Raw genomic sequence first — 27567 nt, forward strand, 5'->3', positions numbered from 1 at the left:
GACATGGCCTTGATATACTGTCAGTTACATGGTAGCCTATTTTCGATATTATAAATAGTGAATGTTTGGTGTTAATGGTTGGTGTTAATGGTTGGTGTTAATGGTTGATGTTAATGGTTGGTGTTAATGGTTGGTGTTAATGGTTGATGTTAATGGTTGGTGTTAATAGTTGATGTTGATGGTTGATGTTAATGGTTGATGTTAATGGTTGAGGTTGATGGTTGATGTTAATGGTTGATGTTAATGGTTGATGTTAATGGTTGATGTTGATGGTTGATGTTAATGGTTGATGTTGATGGTTGATGTTAATGGTTGATGTTAATGGTTGATGTTAATGGTTGATGTTGATGGTTGATGTTAATGGTTGATGTTAATGGTTGATGTTAATGGTTGGTGTTAATGGTTGATGTTAATGGTTGATGGTTGATGTTAATAGTTGATGTTAATGGTTGATGGTTGATGTTGATGGTTGATGTTAATGGTTGATGTTAATGGTTGGTGTTAATGTGTTAATGGTTGGTGTTGATGGTTGGTGTTAATGGTTGGTGTTAATGGTTGGTGTTGATGGTTGATGTTAATGGTTGATGTTAATGGTTGATGTTAATGGTTGATGTTAATGGTTGATGTTAATGGTTGATGTTAATGGTTGGTGTTAATGGTTGATGTTAATGGTTGATGTTAATGGTTGGTGTTAATGGTTGATGTTAATGGTTGATGTTAATGGTTGATGTTGATGGTTGATGTTAATGGTTGATGTTAATGGTTGATGTTAATGGTTGATGTTAATGGTTGATGTTAATGGTTGATGTTAATGGTTGGTGTTAATGGTTGATGTTAATGGTTGATGTTAATGGTTGGTGTTAATGGTTGATGTTAATGGTTGATGTTGATGGTTGATGTTGATGGTTGATGTTAATGGTTGATGTTAATGGTTGATGTTAATGGTTGATGTTAATGGTTGATGTTGATGGTTGATGTTAATGGTTGATGTTAATGGTTGATGTTAATGGTTGGTGTTAATGGTTGATGTTAATGGTTGATGGTTGATGTTAATAGTTGATGTTAATGGTTGATGGTTGATGTTGATGGTTGATGTTAATGGTTGATGTTAATGGTTGGTGTTAATGTGTTAATGGTTGGTGTTGATGGTTGGTGTTAATGGTTGGTGTTAATGGTTGGTGTTGATGGTTGGTGTTGATGGTTGATGTTAATGGTTGATGTTAATGGTTGATGTTAATGGTTGATGTTAATGGTTGATGTTAATGGTTGATGTTAATGGTTGGTGTTAATGGTTGATGTTAATGGTTGATGTTAATGGTTGGTGTTAATGGTTGATGTTAATGGTTGATGTTAATGGTTGATGTTGATGGTTGATGTTAATGGTTGATGTTAATGGTTGATGTTAATGGTTGATGTTAATGGTTGATGTTAATGGTTGATGTTAATGGTTGGTGTTAATGGTTGATGTTAATGGTTGATGTTAATGGTTGGTGTTAATGGTTGATGTTAATGGTTGATGTTGATGGTTGATGTTGATGGTTGATGTTAATGGTTGATGTTAATGGTTGATGTTAATGGTTGATGTTAATGGTTGATGTTAATGGTTGATGTTAATGGTTGATGTTAATGGTTGATGTTAATGGTTGATGCTAATAGTTGATGGTTGGTGTTCTTCAGGAAGACAATAGGCCCTATAGGTGGGTTTAAACGAGTTCCCCAACCACAATGTTCCCTTTCTATAGTCATGTTACAAAGTGTTTTTTCATTGAAACTACCAAATGTCGGCCTTTAACCATCCGGAAATGTGTTTTTACTGTCCATACGAACAAATGTATTCTTATGCTTCCTGTCACTTGTTCAAACGTATGAAGTTTTTTATAGACAAAGAAGAGCTATCAAGGTGTGAAATAATATGATCTACTTATTTATTTTTATTACGTTTCCCACGGAGCCACCACCAATGTGTCGCGCGCGGACGAAAGCGTTCGCTTCTGCTGCAGCATTCCCTGTAAAATATAATGCGTTGTGACAGTGCATCGGGGATCTTACTGCTTGGAGGCCAGGAGTCGTGCTGGTTGTGTGTGTTGCATCCTGAAGACTTTCCCCTCCCCTAAGGAACACAACACACGACAGTCAAGGGATTTCTAACAGCACAAGTTGAAAGAGTCTGTGTACCTGGTGGGTCTGTGTACCTGGTGGGTGTGTGTACCTGGTGTGTACCTGGTGTGTACCTGGTGTGTGTGTGTGTGTGTGTGTGTGTGTGTGTACCTGGTGTGTGTGTGTGTGTGTGTGTGTGTGTGTGTGTGTGTGTGTACCTGGTGTGCGTGTGTACCTGGTGTGTGTGTGTGTACCTGGTGTGTGTGTGTGTACCTGGTGTGTGTGTGTGTACCTGGTGTGTGTGTGTGTACCTGGTGTGTACCTGGTGTGTGTGTGTGTACCTGGTGTGTGTGTGTGTACCTGGTGTGTACCTGGTGTGTGTGTGTGTACCTGGTGTGTGTGTGTGTACCTGGTGTGTGTGTGTGTACCTGGTGTGTGTGTGTGTACCTGGTGTGTGTGTATCAGTCTGTCGGTCAGTGATGTGATGCCCTGCTCCAGTGTATCCAGAGTGTGGTGTTGAGGATCCTGCTCTCCGAACACTCCTCTCAGACTCCTCAACGCTGACCGCACCAGCTGCAGCTCCTCAGCCTACACACACACACACACACACACACACACACACACACACACACACACACACACACACACACACACACACACACACACACACACACGTATATACACACTGAACAAAAATATAAATGCGACATGCAACAATTTCTAAGATTTAGTTAAGAGTTACAGTTCATATAAGGAAACCAGACAATTGAACTAAATTCATTAGGCCCTAATCTATGGATTTCACATGACTGGAAATACAGATATATATCTGTTGGTCACAGATACCAAAAAAAAAAAAAGTAATGGCGTGGATCAGAAAACCAGTCAGTATCTGGTGTGAACACCATTTGCCTCATGCAGCGCGACACATCTCCTTCACATAGAGTTGATCAGGCTGCTGATTGTGGCCTGTGGAATGTTGTTCCTCTCCTCTTCAATGGCTGTGTGAAGTTGCAGGATGTTGGTGGGAACTGGAACACTCTGTCGTACACGTCAATCCAGAGCATCCCAAACATGCTCAATGGGGGACATGTCTGGTGAGTCTGCAGGCCATGGAAGAACTGGGACATGGTTCAGCTTCCAGGAAATGTGTACAGATCCTTGCGACATGGGGTCGATATGGGGTCGTGCATTATCATGCTGAAACATGTGGATTCAATGGATGAATGGGCGATAGAAACCAGATAGAAACTGATAATTGTGACTTCAATGAACTAAATGATGAGGAGGGTGAAGAGTGATTGAATTTAGAACAATAGTGTAATGATGAATGAAGAATTGTGGGCGGTCTAATTATGTTATTATGAAAGGCTGGAAACGGTAGATCATTTCTCCTCAGAGTGTCAAACGAATGGACGCACTGACAGCATCGCAAATGCTGCAGAATTTAGATGAGTTGGAGTCGGATGGTGAGATAGATAGTGATCAGATAGTGAGCTTGAAATCAACGTTGCTGATGAAGAGTCTTCATCTGATTCTGATGTTGACTTCAAGCCTCCGATGCCTGAGCCGGTGACACAGGAGTCTGGGAGGGGTGGCAGGGTTTGGGTAGAAAAGTGTGACGAGTTTATGTGACATGCAGATATTCCAGCACATCAGAGATTGTACTGTTGCTCATGCACACAGAACAGGAAACAGTACGTGTCTGCTGGCTTCTGACATGACTTACTGCATATTTAATGAAAGCAGTTGATGGGTTACTAAAACAGCTCTACCTCAAATTTGAAAAGCAGAGAAGTAAAGGAAGATTTCATACGCTATAAGTTTTTCTCTGACTTGTTGGGGGAGTGGTCAAAACGGCAGGGGTTGGGAAAAAGTTGCGGGAAAATATGTTAATGTAGTCACTACAACTGTTGCATCATTAGATTATTAACATATTTTATGTTAATGTAGTCACTACAACTGTTGCATCATTAGATTATTAACATATTTTATGTTAATGTAGCCACTACAACTGCTGCATCATTAGATTATTAACATATTTTATGTTAATGTAGTCACTACAACTGTTGCATCATTAGATTATTAACATATTTTATGTTAATGTAGTCACTACAACTGTTGCATCATTAGATTATTAACATATTTTATGTTAATGTAGTCACTACAACTGTTGCATCATTAGATTATTAACATATTTTATGTTAATGTAGTCACTACAACTGTTGCATCATTAGATTATTAACATAGTTTATGTTAATGCAATGTTACTACAACTGCTGTATAATTAAATTGCTAACATATTTTTGTTCTGACAACAGATTTCAATAGTAGAAAAGTAGGTGGAAATGTCATACCATCTAACTTTTTGGGAAAGTGGTAAAAATGTCAGTTTATAAAAAGTTCCCGAAAATGTTGTTGATGCGGTTACTAAAACAGCTATAACGTTGGATTGGTACCAGATAATAACTTGAATTGCAAGGAAGTAGACCAAGTTATCATATCCCCTGACTGTCTAAGTTGTTGGTAGTAGACCAAGTTATCATATCCTCTGACTGTCTAAGTTGTTGGTAGTAGACCAAGTTATCATATCCTCTGACTGTCTAAGTTGTTGGTAGTAGACCAAGTTATCATATCCTCTGACTGTCTAAGTTGTTGGAAGTAGACCAAGTTATCATATCCTCTGACTGTCTAAGTTGTTGGTAGTAGACCAAGTTATCATATCCTCTGACTGTCTAAGTTGTTGGAAGTAGACCAAGTTATCATATCCTCTGACTGTCTAAGTTGTTGGAAGTAGACCAAGTTATCATATCCTCTGACTGTCTAAGTTGTTGGTAGTTGACCAAGTTATCATATCCTCTGACTGTCTAAGTTGTTAGAAGTAGACCAAGTTATCATATCCTCTGACTGTCTAAGTTGTTGGAAGTAGACCAAGTTATCATATCCTCTGACTGTCTAAGTTGTTGGTAGTTGACCAAGTTATCATATCCTCTAACTGTCTAAGTTGTTGGAAGTAGACCAAGTTATCATATCCTCTGACTGTCTAAGTTGTTGGTAGTTGACCAAGTTATCATATCCTCTAACTGTCTAAGTTGTTGGAAGTAGACCAAGTTATCATATCCCCTGACTGTCTAAGTTGTTGGTAGTAGACCAAGTTATCATATCCTCTGACTGTCTAAGTTGACCAAGTTATCATATCCTCTAACTGTCTAAGTTGTTGGTAGTAGACCAAGTTATCATATCCCCTAACTGTCTAAGTTGTTGGTAGTAGACCAAGTTATCATATCCTCTGACTGTCTAAGTTGTTGGTAGTGGACCAAGTTATCATATCCCCTGACTGTCTAAGTTGTTGGAAGTAGACCAAGTTATCATATCCTCTAACTGTCTAAGTTGTTGGTAGTAGACCAAGTTATCATATCCTCTGACTGTCTAAGTTGTTGGTAGTAGACCAAGTTATCATATCCTCTAACTGTCTAAGTTGTTGGTAGTAGACCAAGTTATCATATCCTCTAACTGTCTAAGTTGTTGGTAGTAGACCAAGTTATCATATCCTCTGACTGTCTAAGTTGTTGGAAGTAGACCAAGTTATCATATCCTCTGACTGTCTAAGTTGTTGGTAGTAGACCAAGTTATCATATCCTCTGACTGTCTAAGTTGTTGGAAGTAGACCAAGTTATCATATCCTCTAACTGTCTAAGTTGTTGGTAGTAGACCAAGTTATCATATCCTCTGACTGTCTAAGTTGTTGGAAAAGTTGCATTTACAGTCAATGGAATGTTGGAAGTGATGTCACAATGGGACCTTTAGAATGTTGGAAGTGATGTCACAATGGGACCTTTAGAATGTTGGAAGTGATGTCACAATGGGACCTTTAGAATGTTGGAAGTGATGTCACAATGGGACCTTTAGAATGTTGAGGAAATCCCATGAAATGGATGGAGGACGCAAAGTTGAAATAGTTTACAAAGTAGAAAAGATATGAAAATGTTGTATACAAGCAACGCAATCCAGACCAGATTACACAAATATAAAAATATGAATTGCGTTTCTAGCTTAAAAGTGTAATAGGAGTTCAGTGCTGAAGAAGAAGAATTATGTCCAGGTTTTTCTAGTTCCATAAAACTGCTAGCAGTGTTACCAATTTTTTTCCTGTGAGAATCACTATTGGCTTTTCGCTAGAAGACACTAGATCGGAGATCGGCAACTGGCGGCCCCTTTTTGTGGGCCCCCAGACCAATCAAATCTATTATTGGCCCTTTTTCTGCCATTGAAATGCATTGGGAGATCATTTAAATATTGTTATAGTTAAAAAATTATAACAAATATTTTCCTAAGCAATCTAAGTTGGGGCAGTCTGGACATTTGGAAGTTGGTTTAGTTTTAATAGCTTAAATTGTTTAAGGTCTAGAGTGGGCGGAATAAATATAGAAATAATAATAAGTTGGTTTAGTTTTAATAGCTTAAATTGTTTAAGGTCTAGAGTGGGCGGAATAAATATAGAAATAATAATAATACAATGTAAAAAATATAGAGTTGTGCTCAAATATTTATTTTAGGAACTCAGTCGGGATCTCAACTTATTGTTGAGAGTTAGAATAGTAGAATACACAAGGTGAAATTTCTAAATTTGGTAGTGCATCTCAGCAGTTTTTCCTCTTGTTATGTTAGTCACTGACAGTCACTCAATTAGCCCATGTCAGCCAACATGTTTTAGATTGGTAAATTAGTCTAGCGGGCAGCTATCTAAACTTGTACTAATCATGATCAAATTACCAACCGGAGGACGCCCATTGATTTTGTTAGTCACTTTCACTCAGATGTCATATTAGCAACAGTAAACATTTCTCTCCACCCCGTGGAAAAATGAGTAGTATTTTGCTTCGAGACAGCATGTGTGGGTACGGACAACTACGGCCCCTCATGATGAGTTCAGACGTTTTGTGGCCCCCACCCCCATCAAAGTTGCCCATGCCTGCACTAGATGTTTTACCATTGCCACGACAACGTCACAGCACCAATTTGCCTTGCCTTGCACAGACATCTTCTCTTCTCGTTCACGGCAGAATTGAGTGGAAAAAGTCTCTAAATGTTATCAAAACCCTCGGTGGCTAAACTCTCCAAGGTAGCCTCAAAAGTAGCTGCATTTGTTGCTAGGCTCTTTTCTAAATAAAAGCCAGTAGACTTACCCCAGAGGGAAGGGGTGTGGCCGTGAGGTGGGGCGAGGCCTGGTCACCATGACGACTCATCATCTCCTGCAACATGTTGTCTTTACACTCCAGCTCTCTCTGCAAGCCAGCCTGTACACACGCATGCAAACACACATGATGTATATGTCTAACTGAAAAAAAGAACAAAGATCTGTAGTGTAGTGTCTGTCTGTCTGTCTGTCTGTGTGTGTCTCTGTCTGTCTGTCTCTGTCTGTCTGTGTGTGTGTCTCTCTGTCTGTCTGTCTGTCTGTCTGTCTGTGTCTCTGTCTGTCTCTGTGTGTCTCTGTCTGTCTGTCTCTGTGTGTGTGGTACTACCTTCTGCAGCTGGCTCTCCTCCAGTTTGTGTTTGTGCTGCTGCAGCAGTCGGTCCTTCTGTCCAAGTTCCTTCTACACACACACACACACACACACACACACACACACACACACACACACACACACACACACACACACACACACACACACACACACACACACACACACACACACACACACACACACACACACACACACACACACACACACACACACACACACACACACACACACATGAATGGAACATCCTACTCCCCTGTACAGTTCCAGACTATAGACCCCAGAGAGATCCTACTCCCCTGTACAGTTCCAGACCGTAGACCTCAGGAGAGAGAGAGAGGATGTGTGTCTTACCTTGCACTCACTCAGCAACCTGCTCCTCTCATCCAACTTCCTCTGTAGCTCCGCCTATGACACAACCAACTGGGTCAATATGGATGGGAGTGTGTAGAAGGAACTTAATAGCTACTGCGGTGAGACAGGCAGTCCCACTATCAGTACATATTCACAACAAAGTTATTGTCAGACCGCCTTGTTGACCTGATAGCCAGCAAACATCAGAGACTTATTTCTCCCTCTCTAACTTTAAGCATCAGCTGTCAGAGCAGCTTACCAATCACTGTACCTGTACACAGCCCATCTGTAAAAAGCACACCCAACTACCTCATCCCCATATTGTTATTTATACTCTTGCTTTTTTGCACCCCAGTATCTCTACTTGCACATCATCATCTGCACATCTATCACTCCAGTATTAATTGCTAAATTGTGATTATTTCGCCTCTATGGCCTATTTATTGCCTACCTCCCTACTCTTACACACACTGTACATTTTTATTTTCTATTGTGTTATTGACTGTACGTTTGTTTATGTGTAACTCTGTGTTGTTGTAGGTGTCGAACTGCTTTGCTTTATCTTGGCCAGGTCGCAGTTGTAAATGAGAACTTGTTCTCAACTGGCCTACCTGGTTAAAGGTAAACACATCCGTTTAAAAATGAGTGTGTCAATCTAGCAAACCAGGTGACTAAAAGCAACTTTGGTTTATTTCTAGCTTGTTAGCTAGCAAGCGTTAAGTTAGCTGGCTAGCCAGTTCAAATAATGACCATATCATATAACTGACAACGTATTAACATTAGCTAAGTTGTATTTTTTATATATATATTTATTTAACTAGGCAAGTCAGTTTTAGAACAAATTCTTATTTACAATGACGCCTATGAACAGATGTTCAGGGGCAGAACGACAGATTTTTACGTAGTCAGCTCGGGGATTCGATCTAGCAACCTTTCGGTTACTGGCACAATGCTCTAACCACTAGGCTACCTGCCGCCCCTGCCATATTCATTATTACAGGGAAATAAACTCACAAAAAGATAATTATTTGCAAGTTAATGGCAAGCTAATTACAGGACATAGCTTACAGTTGTGAGTGTGACTAAATAAAAACAGGGCAATTCTACCAGGTCATTCTCTCGTTGGCCTAACGTTACCTCCTAATTTGACTTTGGTGCAGGTCATGTTGTTCTTCACATTACAGTCTCTGGTAAACATATACTATATTAAATAGTATATGTATATATAGATTTAATAGTATATTAAATCACATGCACAGGATGCAGAAGGTGTAAATGGCATAATGAAATGGTTAGCTGCATAGTGGAGTCGTGTTTAGACATGTAGCTAGCTAGCTATCTAAACAATGAACCATAATGGGTGCGTTCTCAGCTCTCTCCTGTACTCTCTGTTCACCCACGACTGCGTGGCCATGCACGCCTCCAACTCAATCAACAAGTTTGCAGACGACACTACAGTGGTAGGCTTGATTACCAACAACGACGAGACGGCCTACAGGGAGGAGGTGAGGGCCCTCGGAGTGTGGTGTCAGGATAATAACCTCACACTCAACGTCAACAAAATAAAAGAGATGATCGTGGACTTGTGAAAACAGCAGAGGGAGCACGCCCCCATCCACATCGACGGGACAGTAGTGGAGAAGGTGGAAAGTTCCTCGGTGTACACATCACGGACAAACTGAATTGGTCCACCCACACAGACAGCGTTGTGAAGAAGGCGCAGCAGCGCCTCTTCAACCTCAGGAGGCTAAAGAAATTCGGCTTGTCACCAAAAACACTCACAAACTTTTACAGATGCACAATCGAGAGCATCCTGTCGGGCTGTATCACCGCCTGGTACGGCAACTGCTCCGCCCACAACCGCAAGGCTCTCCAGAGGGTAGTGAGGTCTGCACAACGCATCACCGGGGGGCAAACTACCTGCCCTCCAGGACACCTACACCACCCGATGTCACAGGAAGGCCAAAAAGATCATCAAGGACAACAACCACCCGAGCCACTGCCTGTTCACCCCGCTATCATCCAGAAGGCGAGGTCAGTACAGGTGCATCAAAGCAGGGAGAGACTGAAAAACAGCTTCTATCTCAAGGCCATCAGACTGTTAAACACCCGTCACTAACATTGAGTGGCTGCTGCCAACATACTGACTCAAATCTCTAGCCACTTTAATAATGGAAACATGTATGTAATAAATGTATCACTAGCCACTTTAAACAATGCCACTTTATATAATGTTTACATACCCTACATTACTCATCTCATATGTATATACTGTACTCTATACCATCTACTGCATCTTGCCTATGCCGTTCGGCCATCGCTCATCCATATATATTTATATGTACATATTCTTATTCATTCCTTTACACTTGTGTGTATTAGGTAGTTGTTGTGAAATTGTTAGATTACTTGTTAGATATTACTGCACGGTCGGAACTAAAAGCACAAGCATTTCGCTACACTCGCATTAACATCTGCTAACCATGTGTATGTGACAAATTAAATTAAATTTGATTTATGGATGCTCTCCAATGGTGCAGCAGTAAAAGTTCCTGAGAATCTGGGGCCATGCCAAATCGTTTCAGCCTCCTGAGGGAGAAGAGAGACATTGCTGTTCTGGTGTGAGAGGACCATGTGAAGTCCTCAGTGATGTGGACACAAAGGAACTTGACCCTCTCCACTGCAGCCCCTTCGATGTGGATTCCACCTCCTTCCTGTTTGATGGCTCTGCGGAGGTCGTAGCGGTACTTCTTGTACGCGTCCTCAGGTGTATCCTTGGGGTTGGCTGCAATAGCCCTGTGTGCGGTAGCTCTCTCCTTTAGTCTAGCGCGTACCTGAGTGTTAATCCAGGGCTTTTGATTGGGGAAGCAGCGAACCTTCAATGTGGGCATTAATTTCCTGATGAAGCCTGAGACAGAGGTGGTTAGCTCGTCGATGCTATCGGCGGAGTCCTGAAACATACACCCATCAGCGCAGTGCTCTGATTCAGAGGACCATTTCTCTACAGAGCGTATCACAGACATACTGTTTCAGTTTAGTTTTGTAAACAGGAACCAGGAGTATAGAGACATGATCTGATTTGCTAAAGGGGGGACGAGGGGTCTTGATCGCCCCTAGTGACGAAGGAGACATGATGATAAAAGTTAGACATCACGGAAGAAGAAAAATCACAGGCAACAAGAAAAGCAGCCTACGGGTGCATGGCTTCCTGCTTGTTTATAGCCTCATACAGTTGGTTAGTGCCAGCTTGTTGTTGTTGTCCTGAGGTGGAATATATACAGCAGTCATGACAACAGATGAAAACTCTCTCAGGAGGGAGAAGGGTCGGCATTTGACCATCAGGTATTCCAAGATGGGTGAACAATAGGTTGAGAAATCTGCACAGCATCTTTTGTTGATGAAGAGACATAGTCCTCCCCCTCTGGAATTCCCTGAATCCAATGACCCGTCTGCTCAGGTGAATGTTGCAGTTACGATTGTAGGAGGTCGTTGATAGGAGGTCATCCATCTTTTTTTCAAATGATTGGCCAATAGAATGGAGGTAAGTGGTTCGCCAGATTTCCATTTGCTTTAGTCTCAACAGGACGCCTAATCTCTTGCCTCTTTTTTGCAGGCGTTCCCTCTTGGGTAGCCCGTAGATTGGCTCGGAGGTACATAAAGAGCCCAGGGCGGATGAGTCAAAGCCAAAGCCGAAATTGAGGTTAGTTAGTAACTGCCGATCTAATGGTCAAAAGTTTTTTGTCGATCGTAAGAAATTATAGCGAATACATTTAGTGAAAATATGAGATTACAGTTACTTCTTTGATTACTTTTTAATTCAGAAAGGGTGTTTCTCTATGATATTCCATTCAGAATTGAAAAAAGGTGTAAGTTTAAGTTTGTTCAACCACTATGACGACACACCAAAATGCATTTGGATGAATCCTTTTTGTCTTCTTCTAATGCCTTATAAAAGGGAAATGAATCCAAAAGTAACTGATGTCATCAGATGACCTTACTGTGATTGGTTAAGGACGCCAGAGGGAGGTTAACATTTTTTAAGTGTGTTGCTCTTTTGACTCCTACATGGAGCAGACCTGTGCTGACAAGTTAGTGAAATACCAGCCCCTCGTCTCAAACTTGTAGCGCTGGTATTTTGAAGTCTCTGCCATGTACATAGGCTGACAGTATGTGGCCTGCAGATTGCAGGTCTGTCTAAAAACCAAGGCAAAGCAACGAGCTGTTCCGTGTTAGCCGTCATGGGCAGCCTGTATGGAGAAGGTGCTTTCTGTATCCATAAGAGTCCATATGACCTATGAAATGCTTGAATTATTCTCACCTGTAATGTGATTTGTTGATTCAAATAAAGTTTTTAAATGTGTGTGAGTGTGCGCATGTGTGTGTCGTACGTTGAGGCTGGTGAGTTGGTCCTGGGTCATGCTGGCTCTGAGCTGCTCCTGTTTAAGCTGCAACATACACTCCTCCTGGGCAAACAATCTCTGCTGCTGTGCCTCCTATACACACACAGAGAGAGAGAACACACACACACACACACACACACACACACACACACACACACACACACACACACACACACACACACACACACACACACACACACACACACACACACACACACACACACACACACACACACACACACACACACACACACATCAAAACTATGAAAAAACAATGTTCTGGTTCATTTATAGTGTTAAGTTAGCTGGCTAGTGTTAAGTTAGCTGGCTAGTGTTAAGTTAGGTGGCTAGTGTTAAGTTAGCTGGCTAGTGTTAAGTTAGCTGGCTAGCCAGTTCAAATAATAACCATATCATATACAGTGCCTTGCAAAAGTATTCACCCCCCTTGGCGTTTTTCCTATTTTGTTGCATTACAACCTGAAATTGAAATTGATTTTTATTTGGATTTCATGTAATGGACATAAACAAAATATGTGAAGTGAAATTTAAAAAAGAACTTGTTTCAAAAAATTCTAAAAAATAAAAAATGGAAAAGTGGTGCGTGCATATGCATTCACCCCCTTTGCTATGAAGCCCCTAAATAAGATCTGGTGCAACCAATTACCTTCAGAAGTCACATACTTAGTTAAATATAGTCAATCTGTGTGGAATCTAAGTGTCACATGATCTCAGTATATATACACCTGTTCTGAAAGGCCCCAGAGTCTGCAACACCACTAAGCAAAAGGCACCACCAAGCAAGCGGCACAATGAAGACCAAGGAGCTCTCCAAACAGGTCAGGGACAAAGTTGTGGAGAAGTACAGATCAGGGTTGTGTTTTAAAACATGTCTGAAACTTTGAGCATCCCATGGAGCGCCATTAAATCCATTATTTAAAAATGGAAAGAATATGGCACCACAACAAACCTGCCGAGAGAGGGCCGCCCACCAAAACTCACAGACCAGGCAAGGAGGGCATTAATCAGAGAGGCAACAACGAGACCAAAGATAACCCTGAAGGAGGTGCATAGCTCCACAGCTGAGGATGGAGTATCTGTCCATAGGACCACTTTAAGCTGTACACTCCACAGAGCTGGGCTTTACGGAAGAGTGGCCAGAAAAAAGCCATTGCTTAAAGAAAAATATAAGCAAACACATTTGGTGTTTGCCAAAACAATGAGTGCTCGCTCATTCCTGTTACTCAGCGATCATTCCTGTTACTCAGCGCTCATTCCCGTTACTCGGTGTTCAGTCCCGCTACTCGGCGCTCGCTCATTCCCGTTACTCAGTGCTCATTCCTGTTACTCAGCGTTCATTCCTGTTACTCAGCGCTCTTTCCTCTTACTCAGCGCTCCTTCCTGTTACTCGGCGTTCATTCCCGTTACTCTGCGCTCATTCTGGTTACTCAGCGCTCCTTCCTGTTACTCAGCGCTCCTTCCTGTTACTCAGCGCTCATTCCTGTTACTCGGCGCTCATTCCCGTTACTCAGCGCTCATTCCCGTTACTCGGCGCTCATTCATGTAATTTTCCAAGGTCCCTCTTTGTGGCACCTGACCACACGACTGAACAGTAGTCCAGGTGAGACAAAACTAGAGCCTGTAGGACCTGCCTTGTTGATAGTGTTGTTAAGAAGGTAGAAACTAGGGCCTGTAGGACCTGCCTTGTTGATAGTGTTGTTAAGAAGGTAGAAACTAGGGCCTGTAGGACCTGCCTTGTTGACAGTGTTGTTAAGAAGGTAGAAACTAGGGCCTGTAGGACCTGCCTTGTTGATAGTGTTGTTAAGAAGGTAGAAACTAGGGCCTGTAGGACCTGCCTTGTTGACAGTGTTGTTAAGAAGGTAGAAACTAGGGCCTGTAGGACCTGCCTTGTTGATAGTGCTGTTAAGGTAGAAACTAGGGCCTGTAGGACCTGCCTTGTTGATAGTGTTGTTAAGAAGGTAGAAACTAGGGCCTGTAGGACCTGCCTTGTTGATAGTGCTGTTAAGAAGGTAGAAACTAGGGTCCGTAGGACCTGCCTTGTTGATAGTGTTATTAAGAAGGTAGAAACTAGGGCCTGTAGGACCTGCCTTGTTGATAGTGTTGTTAAGAAGGCAGAGCAGCGCTTTATTATGGACAGACTTCTCCCCATCTTAGCTACTGTTGTATCAATATGTTTTGACCATGACAGTTTACAATCCAGGGTTACTCAAAGCACTTTAGTCACTTCAATTTGCTCAATTTCCACATTATTTATTACAATATTTAGTTGAGGTTTAGGGTTGAGTGAATGATTTGTCCCAAATACAAGGCTTTTGGTTAACTTATTCCTTGCCACTCATTCTGAAACTAACTGCAACTCTTTGTTAAGTGATGCAGTGATTTCACTCTCTGTAGTAGCTGACGTGTAAAGTGTTGAATCATCCGATTACATAGACACACTTACTCAAAGCCAGTGGCATGTCATTAGTAAAGATTGAAAAGAGTAAGGGGCCTAGACAGCTGCCCTGGGGGATTCCTGATTCTACCTGGATTATGTTGGGGAGGCTCCCATTAAAGAACACCTTCTGTTCCTACACCTGCATTGCTTGCTGTTTGGGGTTTTAGGCTGGGTTTCTGTACAGCACTTCGAGATATTAGCTGATGTACGAAGGGCTATATAAAATAAACTTGATTTGATTTGTGTAACTCTTTATCCACAATATAGCAGAGGCTGTAAAGCCATAACATATCAGTTTTTCCATCAGCAGACTATGATCAATAATGTCAAAAGCTGCACTGAAGTCTAACAAAACAGCCCCCACAATCTGTTTATCATCAATTTCTCTCAGCCAATCATCAGTAATTTGTGTAAGTGCCGTGTTTACAGTAAAATAGCACTGTATCTGGTCAAACACAATTTTTTCCAGAAGTTTACAAAAAGTTGGTAACAGGCTGATTGGTCAGCTGTTTGAGCCAGTAAAGGGGGCTTTACTATTCTTGGGTAGCAGAATGACTTTAGCTTCCCTCCAGGCCTGAGGGAACACACTTTCTAGTAGGCTTAGATTAAAGATACGGAAAATAGGAGTGGCTATATCATCTGCTATAATTCTCAGTCATTTTCCATCCAAGTTGTCAGACCCCGGTGGCTTGTCATTGTTGCCAATCATTTGTTCACTACTTCCACACTCACTTTACGTAATTCAAAATTACAATTCTTGTCTTTCATAATGTGATAAGTTATACTTGGATGTGTAGTGTCAGCGTTTGTTGCTGGCATGTCATGCCTAAATTTGCTAATCTTGCCAATGAAAAAATCATTAAAGTAATTGGCAATATCAGTAGGTTTTGTGATGAATGAGCCACCTGATTCAATAAATGAGTTTGCCCTTTTGCCCAGAATTTCATAGTAACCTCCAATCAAGGTTTGAATGTTGGTAAGCTGTGTGTGTTAGACTCACCTTGACTCCACGCAGGTTCCGTACCTCCTGTTTACAACGCAACAGCTCTCTCTGTAACAACACAACCATCACACACATTTTAGTCATTTAACTTCCAGTCAGTACATTCATCTACAGATAGCTAGGTGGGACAACCACATATCACAGTCATAGTCAGTACATTCATCTTCAGATAGCTAGGTGGGACAACCACATATCACAGTCATAGTCAGTACATTCATCTTCAGATAGCTAGGTGGGACAACCACATATCACAGCCATAGTCAGTACATTCATCTACAGATAGCTAGGTGGGACAACCACATATCACAGTCATAGTCAGTACATTCATCTTCAGATAGCTAGGTGGGACAACCACATATCACAGCCATAGTCAGTACATTCATCTACAGATAGCTAGGTGGGACAACCACATATCACAGTCATAGTCAGTACATTCATCTTCAGATAGCTAGGTGGGACAACCACATATCACAGTCATAGTCAGTACATTCATCTACAGATAGCTAGGTGGGACAACCACATATCACAGTCATAGTCAGTACATTCATCTTCAGATAGCTAGGTGGGACAACCACATATCACAGTCATAGTCAGTACATTCATCTACAGATAGCTAGGTGAGACAACCACATATCACAGTCATAGTCAGTACATTCATCTACAGATACCTAGGTGAGACAACCACATATCACAGTCATAGTCAGTACATTCATCTTCAGATAGCTAGGTGGGACAACCACATATCACAGTCATAGTCAGTACATTCATCTTCAGATAGCTAGGTGGGACAACCACATATCACAGTCATAGTCAGTACATTCATCTACAGATAGCTAGGTGGGACAACCACATATCACAGTCATAGTCAGTACATTCATCTACAGATAGCTAGGTGGGACAACCACATATCACAGTCATAGTCAGTACATTCATCTACAGATAGCTAGGTGGGACAACCACATATCACAGTCATAGTCAGTACATTCATCTACAGATAGCTAGGTGGGACAACCACATATCACAGTCATAGTCAGTACATTCATCTACAGATAGCTAGGTGAGACAACCACATATCACAGTCATAGTCAGTACATTCATCTTCAGATAGCTAGGTGGGACGACCACATATCACAGTCATAGTCAGTACATTCATCTTCAGATAGCTAGGTGAGACAACCACATATCACAGTCATAGTCAGTACATTCATCTACAGATAGCTAGGTGAGACAACCACATATCACAGTCATAGTCAGTACATTCATCTTCAGATAGCTAGGTGGGACAACCACATATCACAGTCATAGTCAGTACATTCATCTACAGATAGCTAGGTGGGACAACCACATCTCACAGTCATAGTCAGTACATTCATCTACAGATAGCTAGGTGAGACAACCACATATCACAGTCATAGTCAGTACATTCATCTTCAGATAGCTAGGTGAGACAACCACATATCACAGTCATAGTCAGTACATTCATCTACAGATAGCTAGGTGAGACAACCACATATCACAGTCATAGTCAGTACATTCATCTACAGATAGCTAGGTGGGACAACCACATATCACAGTCATAGTCAGTACATTCATCTTCAGATAGCTAGGTGAGACAACCACATATCACAGTCATAGTCAGTACATTCATCTACAGATAGCTAGGTGGGACAACCACATATCACAGTCATAGTCAGTACATTCATCTACAGATAGCTAGGTGGGACAACCACATATCACAGTCATAGTCAGTACATTCATCTACAGATAGCTAGGTGGGACAACCACATATCACAGTCATAGTCAGTACATTCATCTCCAGATAGCTAGGTAGACAACCACATATCACAGTCATAGTCAGTACATTCATCTACAGATAGCTAGGTGAGACAACCACATATCACAGTCATAGTCAGTACATTCATCTACAGATAGCTAGGTGGGACAACCACATATCACAGTCATAGTCAGTACATTCATCTACAGATAGCTAGGTGAGACAACCACATATCACAGTCATAGTCAGTACATTCATCTTCAGATAGCTAGGTGGGACAACCACATATCACAGTCATAGTCAGTACATTCATCTTCAGATAGCTAGGTGGGACAACCACATCTCACAGCCATAGTCAGTACATTCATCTTCAGATAGCTAGGTGAGACAACCACATATCACAGTCATAGTCAGTACATTCATTTACAGATAGCTAGGTGGGACAACCACATATCACAGTCATAGTCAGTACATTCATCTACAGATAGCTAGGTGGGACGACCACATATCACAGTCATAGTCAGTACATTCATCTACAGATAGCTAGGTGAGACAACCACATATCACAGTCATAGTCAGTACATTCATCTTCAGATAGCTAGGTGAGACAACCACATATCACAGTCATAGTCAGTACATTCATCTACAGATAGCTAGGTGGGACGACCACATATCACAGTCATAGTCAGTACATTCATCTACAGATAGCTAGGTGGGACAACCACATATCACAGTCATAGTCAGTACATTCATCTACAGATAACTAGGTGAGACAACCACATATCACAGTCATAGTCAGTGCATTCATCTTCAGATAGCTAGGTGAGACAACCACATATCACAGTCATAGTCAGTACATTCATCTTCAGATAGCTAGGTGGGACAACCACATATCACAGTCATAGTCAGTACATTCATCTTCAGATAGCTAGGTGAGACAACCACATATCACAGTCATAGTCAGTACATTCATCTACAGATAGCTAGGTGAGACAACCACATATCACAGTCATAGTCAGTACATTCATCTACAGATAGCTAGGTGGGACAACCACATATCACAGTCATAGTCAGTACATTCATCTTCAGATAGCTAGGTGGGACAACCACATATCACAGTCATAGTCAGTACATTCATCTTCAGATAGCTAGGTGAGACAACCACATATCACAGTCATAGTCAGTACATTCATCTTCAGATAGCTAGGTGGGACAACCACATATCACAGTCATAGTAAGTACAATTTTCCTCAATAAACTATTTATCAAAGTCAGTGATGGCTATATACAGGGAGTACCAGGTAATAACATGGTTATATACAGGAAGTACCAGGTAATAACATGGCTATATACAGGGAGTACCAGGTAATAACATGGCTATATACAGGGAGTACCAGGTAATAACATGGCTATATACAGGGAGTACCAGGTAATAACATGGCTATATACAGGGAGTACCAGCTAATAACGTGGCTATATACAGGAGGTACCAGGTAATAACATGGCTATATACAGGGAGTACCAGCTAATAACGTGGCTATATACAGGAAGTACCAGGTAATAACATGGCTATATACAGGGAGTACCAGGTAATAACATGGCTATATACAGGAAGTACCAGGTAATAACATGGTTATATACAGGGAGTACCAGGTAATAACATCGCTATATACAGGAAGTACCAGGTAATAACATGGTTATATACAGGGAGTACCAGGTAATAACATGGCTATATACAGGGAGTACCAGGAAATAACATGGTTATATACAGGGAGTACCAGGTAATAACATGGTTATATACAGGAAGTACCAGGTAATAACATGGCTATATACAGGGAGTACCAGGTAATAACATGGCTATATACAGGGAGTACCAGGTAATAACATGGTTATATACAGGGAGTACCAGGTAATAACATGGTTATATACAGGAAGTACCAGGTAATAACATGGTTATATACAGGGAGTACCAGGTAATAACATGGCTATATACAGGGAGTACCAGGTAATAACATGGTTATATACAGGAAGTACCAGGTAATAACATGGCTATATACAGGGAGTACCAGGTAATAACATGGCTATATACAGGAAGTACCAGGTAATAACATGGCTATATACAGGGAGTACCAGCTAATAACATGGCTATATACAGGGAGTACCAGGTAATAACATATATTGTTCTGTTAAAGACCTGACTGGGTCCAGCACCCCACAGTATGACTTGTTATATAAAGACCTGACTGGGTCCAACACCCTACAGTATGACTTGTTATATAAAGACCTGACTGGGTCCAACACCCCACAGTATGACTTGTTATATTGTTATATAAAGACCTGACTGGGTCCAACACCCCACAGTATGACTTGTTATATTGTTATATAAAGACCTGACTGGGTCCAGCACCCCACAGTATGACTTGTTATATTGTTATATAAAGACCTGACTGGGTCCAGCACCCCACAGTATGACTTGTTATATTGTTATAGAAGACCTGACTGGGTCCAGCACCCCACAGTATGACTTGTTATATTGTTATATAAAGACCTGACTGGGTCCAGCACCCCACAGTATGACTTGTTATATAAAGACCTGACTGGGTCCAGCACCCCACAGTATGACTTGTTATATTGTTATATAAAGACCTGACTGGGTCCAACACCCCACAGTATGACTTGTTATATTGTTATAGAAGACCTGACTGGGTCCAGCACCCCACAGTATGACTTGTTATATTGTTATATAAAGACCTGACTGGGTCCAGCACCCCACAGTATGACTTGTTATATAAAGACCTGACTGGGTCCAGCACCCCACAGTATGACTTGTTATATTGTTATATAAAGACCTGACTGGGTCCAACACCCCACAGTATGACTTGTTATATTGTTATAGAAGACCTGACTGGGTCCAGCACCCCACAGTATGACTTGTTATATTGTTATATAAAGACCTGACTGGGTCCAACACCCCACAGTATGACTTGTTATATTGTTATATAAAGACCTGACTGGGTCCAACACCCCACAGTATGACTTGTTATATTGTTATATAAAGACCTGACTGGGTCCAACACCCCACAGTATGACATGTTATATTGTTATATAAAGACCTGACTGGGTCCAGCACCCCACAGTATGACTTGTTATATAAAGACCTGACTGGGTCCAGCACCCCACAGTATGACTTGTTATATAAAGACCTGACTGGGTCCAGCACCCCACAGTATGACTTGTTATATTGTTATATAAAGACCTGACTGGGTCCAGCACCCCACAGTATGACTTGTTATATTGTTATATAAAGACCTGACTGGGTCCAACACCCCACAGTATGACTTGTTATATTGTTATATAAAGACCTGACTGGGTCCAGCACCCCACAGTATGACTTGTTATATTGTTATATAAAGACCTGACTGGGTCCAGGACCCCACAGTATGACTTGTTATATAAAGACCTGACTGGGTCCAGCACCCCACAGTATGACTTGTTATATTGTTATATAAAGACCTGACTGGGTCCAACACCCCACAGTATGACTTGTTATATTGTTATATAAAGACCTGACTGGGTCCAGCACCCCACAGTATGACTTGTTATATAAAGACCTGACTGGGTCCAGCACCCCACAGTATGACTTGTTATTTTGTTATAGAAGACCTGACTGGGTCCAGCACCCCACAGTATGACTTGTTATATTGTTATATAAAGACCTGACTGGGTCCAGCACCCCACAGTATGACTTGTTATATTGTTATATAAAGACCTGACTGGGTCCAACACCCCACAGTATGACTTGTTATATTGTTATATAAAGACCTGACTGGGTCCAGCACCCCACAGTATGACTTGTTATATTGTTATATAAAGACCTGACTGGGTCCAGGACCCCACAGTATGACTTGTTATATAAAGACCTGACTGGGTCCAGCACCCCACAGTATGACTTGTTATATTGTTATATAAAGACCTGACTGGGTCCAACACCCCACAGTATGACTTGTTATATTGTTATATAAAGACCTGACTGGGTCCAGCACCCCACAGTATGACTTGTTATATAAAGACCTGACTGGGTCCAGCACCCCACAGTATGACTTGTTATATTGTTATAGAAGACCTGACTGGGTCCAGCACCCCACAGTATGACTTGTTATATTGTTATATAAAGACCTGACTGGGTCCAGCACCCCACAGTATGACTTGTTATATAAAGACCTGACTGGGTCCAGCACCCCACAGTATGACTTGTTATATTGTTATATAAAGACCTGACTGGGTCCAACACCCCACAGTATGACTTGTTATATAAAGACCTGACTGGGTCCAACACCCCACAGTATGACTTGTTATATAAAGACCTGACTGGGTCCAGCACCCCACAGTATGACTTGTTATATTGTTATAGAAGACCTGACTGGGTCCAACACCCCACAGTATGACTTGTTATATTGTTATATAAAGACCTGACTGGGTCCAACACCCCACAGTATGACTTGTTATATTGTTATATAAAGACCTGACTGGGTCCAGCACCCCACAGTATGACTTGTTATATAAAGACCTGACTGGGTCCAGCACCCCACAGTATGACTTGTTATATTGTTATATAAAGACCTGACTGGGTCCAGCACCCCACAGTATGACTTGTTATATTGTTATATAAAGACCTGACTGGGTCCAACACCCCACAGTATGACTTGTTATATTGTTATATAGAGACCTGACTGGGTCCAGAACCCCACAGTATGACTTGTTATATTGTTATATAAAGACCTGACTGGGTCCAACACCCTACAGTATGACTTGTTATATTGTTATATAAAGACCTGACTGGGTCCAGCACCCCACAGTATGACTTGTTATATTGTTATATAAAGACCTGACTGGGTCCAGCACCCCACAGTATGACTTGTTATATTGTTATATAAAGACCTGACTGGGTCCAGCACCCCACAGTATGACTTGTTATATTGTTATAGAAGACCTGACTGGGTCCAACACCCCACAGTATGACTTGTTATATTGTTATATAAAGACCTGACTGGGTCCAACACCCCACAGTATGACTTGTTATATTGTTATATAAAGACCTGACTGGGTCCAGCACCCCACAGTATGACTTGTTATATTGTTATATAAAGACCTGACTGGGTCCAACACCCCACAGTATGACTTGTTATATTGTTATATAGAGACCTGACTGGGTCCAACACCCCACAGTATGACTTGTTATATTGTTATATAAAGACCTGACTGGGTCCAGCACCCCACAGTATGACTTGTTATATTGTTATATAAAGACCTGACTGGGTCCAACACCCCACAGTATGACTTGTTATATTGTTATATAAAGACCTGACTGGGTCCAGCACCCCACAGTATGACTTGTTATATTGTTATATAAAGACCTGACTGGGTCCAACACCCCACAGTATGACTTGTTATATTGTTATAGAAGACCTGACTGGGTCCAACACCCCACAGTATGACTTGTTATATTGTTATATAGAGACCTGACTGGGTCCAGCACCCCACAGTATGACTTGTTATATAAAGACCTGACTTGGTCCAGCACCCCACAGTATGACTTGTTATATTGTTATATAAAGACCTGACTGGGTCCAGCACCCCACAGTATGACTTGTTATATTGTTATATAAAGACCTGACTGGGTCCAGCACCCCACAGTATGACTTGTTATATTGTTATATAAAGACCTGACTGGGTCCAGCACCCCACAGTATGACTTGTTATATAAAGACCTGACAGGGTCCAACACCCCACAGTATGACTTGTTATATAAAGACCTGACTGGGTCCAACACCCCACAGTATGACTTGTTATATAAAGACCTGACTGGGACCAGCACCCCACAGTATGACTTGTTATATTGTTATATAAAGACCTGACTGGGTCCAACACCCCACAGTATGACTTGTTATATTGTTATATAAAGACCTGACTGGGTCCAGCACCCCACAGTATGACTTGTTATATTGTTATATAAAGACCTGACTGGGACCAGCACCCCACAGTATGACTTGTTATATTGTTATATAAAGACCTGACTGGGTCCAACACCCCACAGTATGACTTGTTATATTGTTATATAAAGACCTGACTGGGTCCAACACCCCACAGTATGACTTGTTATATTGTTATATAAAGACCTGACTGGGTCCAACACCCCACAGTATGACTTGTTATATAAAGACCTGACTGGGTCCAGCACCCCACAGTATGACTTGTTATATAAAGACCTGACTGGGTCCAGCACCCCACAGTATGACTTGTTATATAAAGACCTGACTGGGTCCAGCACCCCACAGTATGACTTGTTATATAAAGACCTGACTGGGTCCAGCACCCCACAGTATGACTTGTTATATAAAGACCTGACTGGGTCCAGCACCCCACAGTATGACTTGTTATATAAAGACCTGACTGGGTCTAGCACCCCACAGTATGACTTGTTATATAAAGACCTGACTGGGTCCAGCACCCCACCGTATGACTTGTTATATAAAGACCTGACTGGGTCCAGCACCCCACAGTATGACTTGTTATATAAAGACCTGACTGGGTCCAGCACCCCACAGTATGACTTGTTATATTGTTATATAAAGACCTGACTGGGTCCAACACCCCACAGTATGACTTGTTATATTGTTATATAAAGACCTGACTGGGTCCAACACCCCACAGTATGACTTGTTATATAAAGACCTGACTGGGTCCAGCACCCCACAGTATGACTTGTTATATTGTTATAGAAGACCTGACTGGGTCCAGCACCCCACAGTATGACTTGTTATATTGTTATAGAAGACCTGACTGGGTCCAGCACCCCACAGTATGACTTGTTATATAAAGACCTGACTGGGTCCAGCACCCCACAGTATGACTTGTTATATTGTTATATAAAGACCTGACTGGGTCCAGCACCCCACAGTATGACTTGTTATATAAAGACCTGACTGGGTCCAGCACCCCACAGTATGACTTGTTATATTGTTATATAAAGACCTGACTGGGTCCAGCACCCCACAGTATGACTTGTTATATAAAGACCTGACTGGGTCCAACACCCCACAGTATGACTTGTTATATAAAGACCTGACTGGGTCCAGCACCCCACAGTATGACTTGTTATATAAAGACCTGACTGGGTCCAGCACCCCACAGTATGACTTGTTATATTGTTATATAAAGACCTGACTGGGTCCAGCACCCCACAGTATGACTTGTTATATAAAGACCTGACTGGGTCCAGCACCCCACAGTATGACTTGTTATATTGTTATATAAAGACCTGACTAGGTCCAGCACCCCACAGTATGACTTGTTATATAAAGACCTGACTGGGTCCAGCACCCCACAGTATGACTTGTTATATAAAGACCTGACTGGGTCCAACACCCCACATTATGACTTGTTATATAAAGACCTGACTGGGTCCAGCACCCCACAGTATGACTTGTTATATAAAGACCTGACTGGGTCCAGCACCCCACAGTATGACTTGTTATATTGTTATATAAAGACCTGACTGGGTCCAGCACCCCACAGTATGACTTGTTATATAAAGACCTGACTGGGTCCAACACCCCACATTATGACTTGTTATATAAAGACCTGACTGGGTCCAGCACCCCACAGTATGACTTGTTATAGAAAGACCTGACTGGGTCCAGCACCCCACAGTATGACTTGTTATATTGTTATATAAAGACCTGACTGGGTCCAGCACCCCACAGTATGACTTGTTATATTGTTATATAAAGACCTGACTGGGTCCAACACCCCACAGTATGACTTGTTATATTGTTATAGAAGACCTGACTGGGTCCAGCACCCCACAGTATGACTTGTTATATAAAGACCTGACTGGGTCCAACACCCCACAGTATGACTTGTTATATAAAGACCTGACTGGGTCCAGCACCCCACAGTATGACTTGTTATATAAAGACCTGACTGGGTCCAGCACCCCACAGTATGACTTGTTATATTGTTATATAAAGACCTGACTGGGTCCAACACCCCACAGTATGACTTGTTATATTGTTATAGAAGACCTGACTGGGACCAGCACCCCACAGTATGACTTGTTATATTGTTATATAAAGACCTGACTGGGTCCAGCACCCCACAGTATGACTTGTTATATAAAGACCTGACTGGGTCCAGCACCCCACAGTATGACTTGTTATATTGTTATATAAAGACCTGACTGGGTCCAGCACCCCACAGTATGACTTGTTATATAAAGACCTGACTGGGTCCAGCACCCCACAGTATGACTTGTTATATAAAGACCTGACTGGGTCCAGCACCCCACCGTATGACTTGTTATATAAAGACCTGACTGGGTCCAGCACCCCACAGTATGACTTGTTATATTGTTATATAAAGACCTGACTGGGTCCAACACCCCACAGTATGACTTGTTATATTGTTATATAAAGACCTGACTGGGTCCAACACCCCACAGTATGACTTGTTATATAAAGACCTGACTGGGTCCAGCACCCCACAGTATGACTTGTTATATTGTTATAGAAGACCTGACTGGGTCCAGCACCCCACAGTATGACTTGTTATATTGTTATAGAAGACCTGACTGGGTCCAGCACCCCACAGTATGACTTGTTATATAAAGACCTGACTGGGTCCAGCACCCCACAGTATGACTTGTTATATTGTTATATAAAGACCTGACTGGGTCCAGCACCCCACAGTATGACTTGTTATATAAAGACCTGACTGGGTCCAACACCCCACAGTATGACTTGTTATATTGTTATATAAAGACCTGACTGGGTCCAGCACCCCACAGTATGACTTGTTATATTGTTATATAAAGACCTGACTGGGTCCAGCACCCCACAGTATGACTTGTTATATAAAGACCTGACTGGGTCCAACACCCCACAGTATGACTTGTTATATAAAGACCTGACTGGGTCCAGCACCCCACAGTATGACTTGTTATATAAAGACCTGACTGGGTCCAACACCCCACATTATGACTTGTTATATAAAGACCTGACTGGGTCCAGCACCCCACAGTATGACTTGTTATATAAAGACCTGACTGGGTCCAGCACCCCACAGTATGACTTGTTATATTGTTATATAAAGACCTGACTGGGTCCAGCACCCCACAGTATGACTTGTTATATAAAGACCTGACTGGGTCCAACACCCCACATTATGACTTGTTATATAAAGACCTGACTGGGTCCAGCACCCCACAGTATGACTTGTTATAGAAAGACCTGACTGGGTCCAGCACCCCACAGTATGACTTGTTATATTGTTATATAAAGACCTGACTGGGTCCAGCACCCCACAGTATGACTTGTTATATTGTTATATAAAGACCTGACTGGGTCCAACACCCCACAGTATGACTTGTTATATTGTTATAGAAGACCTGACTGGGTCCAGCACCCCACAGTATGACTTGTTATATAAAGACCTGACTGGGTCCAACACCCCACAGTATGACTTGTTATATAAAGACCTGACTGGGTCCAGCACCCCACAGTATGACTTGTTATATAAAGACCTGACTGGGTCCAGCACCCCACAGTATGACTTGTTATATTGTTATATAAAGACCTGACTGGGTCCAACACCCCACAGTATGACTTGTTATATTGTTATAGAAGACCTGACTGGGACCAGCACCCCACAGTATGACTTGTTATATTGTTATATAAAGACCTGACTGGGTCCAGCACCCCACAGTATGACTTGTTATATAAAGACCTGACTGGGTCCAGCACCCCACAGTATGACTTGTTATATTGTTATATAAAGACCTGACTGGGTCCAGCACCCCACAGTATGACTTGTTATATAAAGACCTGACTGGGTCCAGCACCCCACAGTATGACTTGTTATATAAAGACCTGACTGGGTCCAGCACCCCACCGTATGACTTGTTA

General features: G+C 41.8%; 1 protein-coding gene across 1 annotated transcript in view; it reads right to left on the minus strand.

Moving 5' to 3' along the window:
* Positions 1-27567, minus strand: part of dixdc1b (DIX domain containing 1b) — a 72454-nt gene that overhangs the window by 7076 nt on the left and 37811 nt on the right. The window contains exons 10-16 of the mRNA XM_071362936.1: positions 15829-15879; positions 12362-12466; positions 7974-8027; positions 7620-7691; positions 7284-7394; positions 2545-2685; positions 2050-2110 (exon numbers count right to left, since the gene is read on the minus strand). Coding sequence (XP_071219037.1) covers positions 2050-2110; positions 2545-2685; positions 7284-7394; positions 7620-7691; positions 7974-8027; positions 12362-12466; positions 15829-15879 — 595 coding nt within the window. The remainder of the gene's footprint in view (positions 1-2049; positions 2111-2544; positions 2686-7283; positions 7395-7619; positions 7692-7973; positions 8028-12361; positions 12467-15828; positions 15880-27567) is intronic.

Source organism: Salvelinus alpinus, chromosome 24 (genome assembly GCF_045679555.1).
Source record: "Salvelinus alpinus chromosome 24, SLU_Salpinus.1, whole genome shotgun sequence".
Classification (NCBI taxonomy): domain Eukaryota; kingdom Metazoa; phylum Chordata; class Actinopteri; order Salmoniformes; family Salmonidae; genus Salvelinus; species Salvelinus alpinus.